The 12,250-nt window shown below is 38.0% G+C and overlaps 1 protein-coding gene across 1 annotated transcript in view; it reads left to right on the top strand.

The window, feature by feature from the left end:
* The window catches only part of DIAPH2 (diaphanous related formin 2), a 909,107-nt gene that overhangs the window by 666,985 nt on the left and 229,872 nt on the right, over positions 1-12,250 (top strand). The window contains exon 24 of the mRNA XM_003799864.3: positions 855-1,019. Coding sequence (XP_003799912.1) covers positions 855-1,019 — 165 coding nt within the window. The remainder of the gene's footprint in view (positions 1-854; positions 1,020-12,250) is intronic.

The raw sequence follows: 12,250 nt of genomic DNA, 5'->3' as shown, positions 1-12,250 counted from the left end.
AAAAAAAAAATGCCATATTGTCATTATAGCTCACAGTAACCTCAAACCCCTGGGCTCAAGCAATCCTCTTGCCTAAGCCTCCTGAGCAGCTGGGACTACAGGTGTCTTCCACCACACCCAGCTAATTTTTCTATTTTTAGTAGAGATGAGGTTTCTCTCTAACTCCGGCTAGTCTCAAACTCCTGAGCTCAAGCAGTCCAGCTGCCTTTGGCCTCCCAGAGTGCTAGGATTACAAGAGTGAGCAACCACGCCCAGCCAGCAAACATTTTCTGACAAACATGTTCTGAATGGTTTTATATTAAAGAGTTCTGCCTAATTTACAGATCTTCAAAACTCACCAATATAATGACTTCAGCCAGTTAGTATGGGTTGAATTGTATACTCCATGAAGTTCATATGTTGAAGTCCTAGCCACCCAGCACCTCAGAATGTGACTGTATTTGAAGATAGGGCCTTTAATGAGATAATTAAGTGAAAAGCCAGCTGTTAGAAAGAGCCCTAATCCAATATGACTGGTGTAAGAAGAGGAGGTTATGACAGAAAAAACATAGAGAGAGGGATGACCATGGAAGCAAGAAGGCGGCCATCTGCAGAACAAGAAGAGAGGCCTCAAAAGAAACCAAACCTGCTGACACCCTCATCTCAGACTTCTACCCTCTAGCATTGTGAGAAAATAAATTTCTGTTGTTTAAGCTAGCCCATCTTTGGTGTGGTATCAAGGCAGCCATTAGAAAAGTAATATATAAGTATTTGTGCATACAAATGTATTTATAGAAGCAAATGCTTTAATTTAGTCAATATCTAGTAATCACCTTGGAGTTACTATTGGATTATGTTCCTTAACACAAAGCTACAACTTTACAAAGTGTGCAAGAGACCAATATGAAAAACTGGTTACGATGCACAGCAACATGACAAAGCTCTACGAGAATCTTGGAGAATACTTCATTTTTGACCCTAAGACAGTGAGCATCGAAGAGTTTTTTGGTGATCTCAGCAACTTCCGAACTCTGTTTCTGGTGAGTAATGCATCTTGAAGCATTTCAAGGTTTGCTGCTTTTATTTTTAAATGTCTTCTATTGTCATTTTATGTGCCTATTGACTGTATTGATTTCATGTTATAGTACATTAACTAGAATTGACAGATATTTTATACCTTTAATATGGCTAAAAATTATAAGCCATGGCTGGCTTAGCATATAATGAGGACCTAAATGAATTATCTTCAGTATTAGGTATACATGGGAAATATTCTATTGAAATTTTATAGGAAATGAATGGATTGGTACTTAAATGACCCTGATTTTTATATAGCATAATGTAATTTCACCAAGTTCAAAAATTGATATCTAAAATCATCTTTTACTGAATACATTAAAATGCTGTGGTTTATGAACAATTATTTTTCCTGGCCTAAATGAGAAACTGATTCTGAATTGAGCTATGTAAATTACCTCAAATACCTAAAGTTTCTTTTATGATGTGGCCTCTTGTTTTAGACTGTAACTCTTGGGGACAACAGTAAATAACAGCATAATTGGGGATGGGCAATTAGGGTACAAGTTATGACACTAGAAGGAATCAAAGGCATTGCTGTATCTATGCTGTGGAAATGCATCTTCTCTGCATCCTACAAAGGAGCACATAGACTGTGAAGTAACAGAAAGGTATGTATAATAGTTGATATCAAACAGGCAAAAGGTTCATATATTTGAAACAAAGAACTCCCGCAAAATCCCCAGAAGCAAGACCAGTTAGCAAACAAATTTCTTGAAGCTTGAGGTGTGTTTCTATCCCCAAAGCAGTGATTTGTTACATAAGACTCCCTCTCTTAATCAATGCTATTGTCCCATGAAATCATGTGATTTTAATGTGACTTGTACAATCTGTGAGATAGGAATATGCTGTGGAAGTCAAATTGCTTTCAGCTACTAACCCAGGAAATATAACCCAGAGCACACCCCAGCAGTTAAATAAGGAGCTTTGGAAAGAGAAACTAAATCAGAAACTTTCAGGTGGGGGAGGATGATTGGCAGAAGGAGGGAAGGCATGTGGCGGGAGCTCACCTAATGTGCACATTGTGAGGGTGTACAACACGCTCCCTGGGTGGGAGACTCTTTTGCAAATGGAACTTTACACTGGAAGTGAAAACAATGTAACCTAAATATTTGTACCCTCATATTAATTTGAAATACAAAACAAATTTTAAAAACACTTTCATCAATATGAATACCCATTTCTTTTTTGCTAAAAATATCAGCTGATTTAGGTCTTTTTCTGTTGTTTTTGTTGTTGTTGTTGTTGTTGTTGTTGTTTTTTGAGACAGAGTCTCACTATGTCACCCTCAGTAGAGTACTGTGGCATCACAGCTCACAGCAACCTCCAACTCTTGGGCTTGATTCTCTTGCCTCAGCCTCCCAAGTAGCTTGGGACTATAGGCATCCGCCACAATGCCCAGCTATGATTTAGGTCTTTTCCCCATCATAGAGACACATATTTGACTTTTTAGCTGACCAATAATAAGCAGAATATGTTCTTCTGGCAATGAGAAGAGGTAAGCTCTCACCTAATGGGCACAAGGTAGGGGTATATGGCACATCTCCTGGGTGAGGGGCCCAATTACAACTTGGACTTTACCTAACAAATGCGAACAGTGTATCCTAATTGTACCCTCATATTAATCTGAAATCAAAAAAAACTTAAAAGCTGCAAATATGATATGAACACATAAACACCCTGGTTATATCTACTTGGATTATATTTATTAAAAACTATATTAAAAAAGAATGGAGACCAGGAAATATACTTCAGTTGACACACTGAAATGATAAATTCAATAAATTATTTCTGTAACAACAATACCTATGAGTAAATGGAGATATAAAAATAAATATAATTAATATTGTCGATCTCCATGGAAAAGTATCTTGTTTTAACACATGTTGAATCTTAAAAGACTGTCACATTATATGCTCCCTCACCTTCCCAATACACAGGCACAGAGTAACAGATGGTGTACTTCTCCCCTTTTGCAGCATTCTTTTAAAGATGATTTCTGTGTTACAATTATATGTAGTCATGTTAGCTAGATGCTTAGAAGACTTACTAAGAACTAGACTTGTATTACTTCTCAATCATAACTTGTTTTAAAAAATGTAATGATGTTCCAGCCACGTACACCTAAGGTGGCGGGTTCGAATCCCCAGCCCGGACCCGCCAAAACAACAATGATGGCTGCAACCAAAAAATAGCCGGGCGTTGTGGCGGGCGCCTGTGGTCCCAGGTACTTGGGAGGCGGAGGCAAGAGACTCGCTTGAGCCCAGGAGTTGGAGGTTGCTGTGAGCTGTAATGCCACGGCATTCTACCCAGGGGGACAGCTTGAGGCTCTGTCTCAAAAAAAAAAAAAAAAAAAATGTAATGATGTTAAGAAGACCTGATTCAGCATCCTAGTGGCCACCACTAACAAGCTAAGTGACTTTGAGTAGTCATTTATCCTCATTTATCTTTTCCAGCTATCTATTTCTTCTTTTTTCTTTTCTTTCCTTTCCATCCCATTCTTTTCCTTTCTTCCTTCCTTCTCTCTCTTCCTCTGCATTTCTTTCTCTCTCTTTCCTTCCCGCTCTCTCCCTCTGTCTTTCTCTTTTTTTCTTTTCTTTTCCTTCCCTCCCTCCTTCCTTCCTTACCTCTTTCTTCTCCTCCCTCCCTTCGTTCCTTCTTTCCTCTTTCTGTAAAACAAAAGGGTTAGAGTACTGATCTCTAAGAATTTACTCCTCTTCAGTAGTTGCAGTCCTGGTCAGGATGTCAGAGATGGGAGATTCATAAGTATTACATAGACATATATAGGATATGTTTTATGTCTTTTTTCTCTCTACTGACTTTATTGTCTATGTAGCTTGAGTACAGATAAAGAATTTGTCACATATCATTTTCATTATAAATAATTTGAAATTCTTATGTCCAGTTTCATGTGCATTTAATTTCCTGAGGAGCAATTAAGATGGAATTTCAAAAGCAAGTAACCAGATCCTACATTTTGTCAAACAATCCAAAATACTTAATGCAGTCCTAGCCAGCCATTGCCCTCCTTGCCTTACAAAACACTACTGCTACCACTTCTATCTACAAATTGTTATCAGCTTGCTGGCATGAGAACTAGGTGTGTAGCTTATTAGCGGTTTTGACTTGGGTTGGTTATGTAACCTCTCTGGGCATTGGTTTCCTTAACTATAAAATTTGGATAATAATTTTAGCCATGCCTTCCTCACCACAATGTGGAAAGACCTTGAAACCTATGCTATGCAGATATAGAGTATTATTAGCCATTCTCTGACCATCCTTTCAATTATTTAAAATCGAACTTGATTTTGGTAATGCTCTGGTCCAGAGATAAAAGGAAGAGAATGGTCTCTCCCTACCTATGGGTAGACTGAGATAAATAAATGCAATGTGATTTGATAAGTCCTGCCACAGAACTATATTAAGGTGCGGTAATAACACAAAGGTGGAACTGCCTAACTCTGCCTACACCGGCCATAGAAGCTTTTGTGAAAAAGTGACATTTGGGCAGAATCTGGAAAAATCCATAGGAGTTTGACAAGGAGACTTTGATCAGCAAGTTTAAGGATTTTACACCTGACCTTTAAGCCGAAGACTCCTAAATCAACATCACCAACTTCAGTCAATCATTTGTGCTCCCCATGTTCTTGTTTCATAGTGAGCTTAAAGTGATTTCACTCTCCCAGGGGAGGGAAGAACCCTGAAAAAGAGACAAAAATTGTAATCGCCAGAAGTTCCCATTTTCTTAGTGCTTTGTGTATTTGGCCTCAGGGTTCTTAGCGCTAAAAGCATATTGGACTATAGATGGAAGCAATAAAATACCAGTAGTGCTGAGAAGAAAATAAGAGTTCTGATTCATGTGCTACCAAAAATTACTTCCAAATGAGCTCAGAGTTTCATCTTGGGAGATCTATTTGGCATGTGTAGCATAAACAAAATGCACATACTAAAAAAACCTTCCTCAGAAAGAGATAGCCTCTAAAGGATAGGACAAACAGAAATAAACAAGAGGTTGACATTATGGATTAAGATCTTTTTTAAAAGAATCACATTCAAATGCATGAAAGCAGAATTGGGTAATCTCTAGGAGATAACTGCTCTATTCATTATTAATATCAATCTTATTATATATCACTCATTTCATGGAGATATGAAAGGTATTCGAAGCGAATGTCTAATACATTGGTATGGAGATATAGAATTAGAAGCATTTTTAAATCCAAAATTAAGACTGGTCTTTCTAGTTACTTTCTCAGAGATTGCATGAGAGTTTAAAGAACTGATAGAATATAGGCAAGATGAATTAATAACCCCTAAGTTTAAGTTGACTGTGATGGGGAAGAAAATCAAATTCCATATATATGCAATGTCTAAACATCTTTTTTGCTTATTCTCCTTTATGCTTCAGTCCTTCGACGAGTTCAAATAGTTGACTGCACAAATAGTCTTTTTTCTTTTGAGATATTTTGAATAGAATATTCAAAATCAGTGAACCTTATATGTTTCACCACCATGCAGTATCTTGCTTAGGCATAAAAATTAATTTTAGCTGTTGGGAAAGTGTTTGAGGCAAGTATTATACTTCAATAACTTTCACAGCTCCAAATAAATTATAGAAAACACTTCTTTTCTCTTTTAAATCTGTCAGTTTCCTGCTGCTTCTGTGTGTTTTTGTTTTGTTTTTTTAAGGAACAATATGTTACCCAGGCACTCAATAAATATTTGTTGTGCCTGTGTCCTCATTCTGTACCTCATACCCTAGAAATATAGGAATCAGGCTTTTTAGAATTATTAGACTCGTTGACATAACTTAAAAAGAAAAATATTACATTACCATTAATCATTCTAGCAGAATTCCCCTCAACAAAATAAGGATGTGCTAGTGTTCATTTGATGGATAAACTTTGAAACAGCTTTTAGATGAGCGTTAAAATGGCTAATTGTTAAGAGGCTAAGTGATCTTAAGCAATCATGGAGTTTTATGCCATTGTTCAGGCTTTCCGATTCTACTTCCTGGATCCCTTTGGAATCCCTCCATTTCTCTGAAGCCCACTGACGCTATTTCAGTTTTGGGCCTCCACCATCTCTCACCTGGACCCTAATGACAGGCTTATTGGTGGGTGTGGCACTTCTCTTACCCATTCCTATCTTCTAATCCATTCACTATATTAGAGTCAGAATAAAATTGAAAACCAAAGAAACCAAATAAGATAACCTGACTTTCCTGACTTAAGATTCTTTCTTGAGTTCCCTGTGGCCTCAGGATAAATCTGAACTTTTAAAAATTAAAATGGCTTACAAAATCAAAAGAACTATGGTTATTTAAAGGCCACAACATCTATAGTTGGCCCTGAATGGGCCACGATCACTTAGAGTGAACTCTCCCCCCAGATTGGGAAAAGTCAAGCCTGGAAAGTAGAAGCAGCAGAACAAGACGACAGCAAGTTCCTAAGAGGACCTGTGCCTCTTACAAGTAAGAGAAACTTTGGAAGCACAATATCAATACTAGAGGAAGGCTGAGAGACTGATGTGTGATTGTCATTATGCCTTAATTGTTCCCATAGCTAGTATGACATGGGAGTTATGATAACCGAGATCACTCTTAGGTTAATTCTCAGAGATGTTCGTCCTTCTATGTTAAGTAATTGTTCTTTTAAAATCTAAACTTGTCTGAGAGCTCCCTGTGTAGCCAAGGTGACTTATGGAGATAGTTAATTTAGAGAAACTCTCATCTCTCTTAAGCTGTCTTCTCCTTTACAAGTCCTCAATCATGTCTAAATCTAAACTGTAATTGGAAAGCTAACATGTACATCTGTATTTAGACTCAAAAGATTAAATTGACAATATACAGAAAATGTTATTCATTTATTAAAGGTAATTTGCCTTTAAAGAAACGAGGGTGAATTTTTACATAAAAATATTGTGTGAATAATTTCTGATCCAAAAAGACTGTTATTTTGACACATTTTTAAACCTTCAATTCACAAAGCACTTGACATTTTAAAAACACCCATTAGTTCAGTATTATAAGAATGATGGACTTATGTAAGAAGCCAAATATATTTCTCAGCAAAGTAGGGTCTTAATAAGTAATATAAACTCTGATATCTTAAATGTCGTCACCCAAAGATGCCTATTAGATGCCTCATAAGTTGATGCCTCTTTGCTTTGCCAGTAAAATGGTAATCAATATTATGAAAATGACCTTGACAAACTGCAAGTCTCTGATGTGCCTCTGAATAATATAATCTTTTGTAAGCTAAATGTCTCTAGGTCTCATCCATCCATTTCTCTCCAAGCCCACTGACACTATTGAAGTTCTGGGTCTTGACCGTCTCTCACCTGGACCATAACAATAGCCTCCTTACTGGTGTCTCTGTCATTCCTCTTACCCGTTCCTATCTTCTAATCCCTGCATTGCATTAAGGGGTCACCTTAGTAACAATAATCCAAATATTCCAAGTTATCCCTTCTTTCTCCCACTGGCAGAATCAAACTCCCTGCAGAGTCTCCACCACGTCAAGTACATCCAAAGGCATCTCCTGTGTGCTGAAAACATGTCATCTATAGTTGCATTTGACATTTGCTCACAAATGATCAACTGAGTGCCTACTATTCTGGAGTGATGACAATATAGGATTAAACAAAACAGACAAAGTCCCTGACCTTCCTCTCTTGCTATGGCTCCAGCTCTCCTCTGCTAAATGCTTTTTGCTGGCAAGGCTGCTTAGGGTCACTTTCAGCAAAAGCACTTATGTGTGGGCCAAGGGTGCAGTCTCCTATAGCCCCTGTTTTGCCACCATTCTTGAAGATGGACATAATGCCAAGATGGTATTATGCCCAGTGCAGAGGTAGCCATGTTTCACAGGACACTTCATAAAAACAGTTCCTTTCGCTTCTCTTCTGATCTATTTCTCCTTGGAGGCTTTAAAAAATGTTTCAAGTCCTAGAGACCCAGAGGGAATCCTAAAACCATAAACCCCTTCATTGCCCTCCTTCCTCCGCTTTGTTCAGGTACCTCGGCATGTATCTTCCTTTCCCTGGAAGCCAGGAATAAATAAAATGCCAGCATAAATCGTTTCATGCAAATAGAGCCCTAAGGGCCCACCAACTCCCTCTAGTTAATCACATACACCCAGATAATTCCCTTTGAGCTCAGCTGGGACCACCTTGGCCACATAGCCTTAGGTTTATTTTGATCTATTGCAACTCTTTGAAAATAGGCAATCCATGTAAAATGTATGGTAACTCTATTAAGTAGAATATTTGACCAGAATACCTCATTCCCCAGCTGTGCCAGAGAACAGACTTTACTGTGTTATATAGATATCATTGAATTTTTCTTTAGGAAAAGATGTCACCTATCAACTGTTGTATTCTGTTTGTTTACTTTGGGTCAGAAGTAGATGCCCTATTTTTCTGATATGATTATTCCTTGTATAGAGAAGGTAAATATCATATCATAAAGAACTTAAAGAATATGTAATCATGGCAGATATAGTTTAAAGAAAACTCAAATTCCTCAACATGGTAAAAAATACCTCCTGGTATGAATGGTTTTTAAGTGTATAGATTTTAGGTGAATACTAAAAAAATACTAAAACTAAAAATTATCATGTTTCTAATATTTTCTAAAAGTTGTCAGAATTGTTCATGACAAGCTGAATTTTGTCCTTTAAACATCTAAGACAATGTAATAGTTAATAATGAAAAGATTAACAAAATTAGCTCAATGCCCCTTTTTCCTGTCCAGTAAGAACTAGAACCAGGAAACAAAATGCAGTATCTTTAGTTCTAGCAACAATAGCTCGTATAGAATCTTTCACAGAAGTGTTCCCCATAAATAAGTTATTGTTGAATTATGTCCAAACACCAGGAAGTGGGAAAGTTATGAGATAAGCAATATGGTACACAAGCTGACCTTTTCCAGGGGTCTTGAGATTGGCCCAAGGTATTGATTGCTATCAAGGGATGCCTCTTACAACCTAAACATGAAAATCCCCGAGGTGAATGCTACTGGTGCTACCCTCTCCGCTGAATTTTCTTCATTCTCCTTCCTCCTCATTTGGCCATTTGCTAATCAATTTTTTTTTCTTTTTGAGACAGAGTTTCTCACTGTGTCGCCCTCAGTAGAATGCTGTGACGTCACAGCTCACAGCAACCTCCAATTCTTGGGCTTAAGCAATTCTCTTGCCTCAGCCTCCTGAGTAGCTGGGACTGCAGGTGCCTGCCACAACACCCGGCTATTTTTTTGTTGCAGTTGTCGTTGTTGGTTAGCTGGCCTGGGCTGAGTTCGAACCTGCTAGCCTCAGTGCATGTGGCCTGCGCTGTAACCACTATGCTACAGGCCGAGCCTGCTAATCAATTTTTTATCAGTAAAGATGCCCTCCCCACTACGTGAAGCAGTAGCAGGCAGGGCTGTCCCTGAAACTGTGCCTGTTGAGCTCCTTTCCCACTCCTTTGTTCCCTCCTTACTTCCTCCTTCAGTTGTCTACCAACTTGTTCAAGTCACTTCTAAGAAGCTCTGCCTAATGCTCCTATTTTGGTCTAGATAACCCTTCTGTGTGCTTTCACACCTCCATCCCAGCACATCTTACCCTGTAATGTGTTCATCTTCATATCATCAGTGATTAGCACTATAATTAGCCTACCCTGGGTCAAGCACAGTGCTAATCACTAAGGAGATGTCTGAATGGTTTAATGAATGAATAAAAACAAGGAGTGAACCAAATAACAAAAGGGGAAAAATAAAAATGTTTGCCCTGCAGAGCTCACATTCTAGTTGAAAAGGCAAAGGAACAAATCGTAATAACAAAATATAATACATACGTATAAAGAGCAGGCAAGCTCCGAGGAGGGAAGAATTTATTCCGTCTGATTTAGGGAAGGCTTCAAAAACAAAGTGACATGCAAGCTAGGTCTGATCCTGGTTTTGTTACTGTATGGCCTTTCCTGATTAAAGGAGCCTTTTCCTGTTTGTTCTCCCTTACCTCATTTGGTGTTTAATTTTAATGGCAAACATATATTGTCTCCTAGTTTTCCATGCTGTGTTCAAAGTGGAAAAACAGCTATTTCACTGCCAGAGAAGCAGTTCTCAGCTAATTATTATGATCTAAAGGTTATCCACCATATGCTTGGACAAGCAGTAACCAAGCTTCAATTACTTCCTATGACTGACAGCTGTCCTGAGCAATAGGACAATTAATGCAGACTGGGGCAAAACAACTGCTCAAAGACCGACTTGTCTGGTGTTAATTTAGGCCAGTGAGGGCCTCAGGGGACATTTGGCAAGATCTAGAAGCATTTTGGGTTATCACATCTAAGGAAGAAGTGGTACTGGCGTCTAGTGGCTGAAGTCAGGGAACACTACTAAACTTGCTACAGTGTACGGGACAGGGTCCCACAGCACAGAAATATCCAGCTCCAAATATCAATAGTTTTGGTGTTAAGAAACCTTGTTTCAGGGTTATCTGCTAAAGATTTTTTTTAATTGTCATTTGGGAAAAGATGTGTGATGATCCAAATTAGTAAGCGAAATCTGTACTAGATAAGTTATTAACGTATCTGTTTGTCACATAAATGTAACATACATTTTTCTGTGTGAGAGACAGGATCTTCTTGCTCTGTTGTCCAGGTTAGAGCACTGTGGCTTCATCATAGCCCACTGATGATGAAGATAACCTTACTTTCCTGACTTAAGATTCTTTAGGTCAAGCAATTAATAACCCCCTGGGGTCAAGCAGTTCTCTTGCCTCAGTCTCCCACGTTGCTGGAATTACAGGCACGTGCCATCAGGCTCTGCTAATGTTGTTAAGTTTATTTATAAATGAGGTCTTGCTGTTGCTCAAGGTTGTCTCAAACTCCTGGCCTCACACAATCCTCCTACCTCAGCCTCCCAAAATACTGGGATTATAGGTGTGAGCCAACATCACCTGGCTCCAATTTAATATTTTAATTATAATTTCAATTATTTTAATTGTATTTTAATTATTGATCATTGTATTGCTTTAGTTACTAATATTTTTCATATGATTGAATGGTGTCCTGGTTCTCCTGGCTTGCAATTTTTTTAATTACCAATCATGCATGTAAATTGTAGGAAAATTATAAAATATAGACACCAAAGAGAAAAAACTGAAACTCCACTACCCAGAGATAATTAATGTTAATACTTTGGCATATAGCCTTGCAGGCATTTCCCTGTGCATATTTATATGTATTTATATTATAAGTTTGTTCTTCTTAAAATAATGATAATAGCAAAAAATATCTTAAGAAAATTTAAGTTCTGGCTTGGCGCCTGTAGCTCAGCCAGCTAAGGCGCCAGCCACGTACACCTAAGGTGGCAGGTTCGAATCCCCAGCCCGGACCCACCAAACAACGACGGCTGCAGCCAAAAAAATGGCTGGGCGTTGTGGCGGGCGCCTGTGGTCCCAGCTACTTGGGAGGCGGAGGCAGGAGACTCGCTTGAGCCCAGGATTTGGAGGTTGCTGTGAGCTGTAATGCCAGCTTGAGGCTCTGTCTCAAAAAAAAAAGAAAGAAAATTTAAGTTCTAAAATTTATATGTACTTGTAAAAATATTAGTAGCTTTGCCTGTGTGGATGTGTTCATCAGCATGCAGTGTGTAATGCTATTGGTCATGTCTTCACTTGTGATTAAGAGTGTTAATTGACTCATTTCATGATGCTTTCTTATAAACACCTGGTCTTTGGCACCATGCTAACAATCATGACTATCGAAAACCATCTATAAATGAGCAATGGAATCTTGCTTTCTCTTTTTGTTTAAATCAGTAATTGGTGACTCACCAGTTAGGCCCCATTCATACAAGTGTTTCCTAAGCACTTTCCTACTGGTATATGTGGTACACTTTGATTTGAGAACCATTTTTTATATCAACTAGGTTGTCTTTCTGTTTAAAAATACAAGTTGTTAATAATATAAAAGTTTGTGATCTAATAACAAAAAAATTAACAAAGTAATATTATGATTTAAAATGAGAGCAAGTGTCCTGAATATCTGTGTGTATATATAATTTCTTTTCATTTGTTTTCTCTCATTCTCTCATTGAACCAAATTTCAATGTCGTGGAATACAGTCTCTTAAAACCTTTTTGTTTTTTTAAGACCTGAAACATGTCATAATGATGAAACAGCTGCTATTTTGGTTCATGTATCTGTTTAAATCTCAGTTT

This window comes from Otolemur garnettii, unplaced genomic scaffold (assembly GCF_000181295.1).
Source record: "Otolemur garnettii isolate 467f Iridium unplaced genomic scaffold, OtoGar3 scaffold00157, whole genome shotgun sequence".
Taxonomy (NCBI): Eukaryota; Metazoa; Chordata; class Mammalia; order Primates; family Galagidae; genus Otolemur; species Otolemur garnettii.
This window is presented reverse-complemented; position numbering and strand designations above follow the sequence as displayed.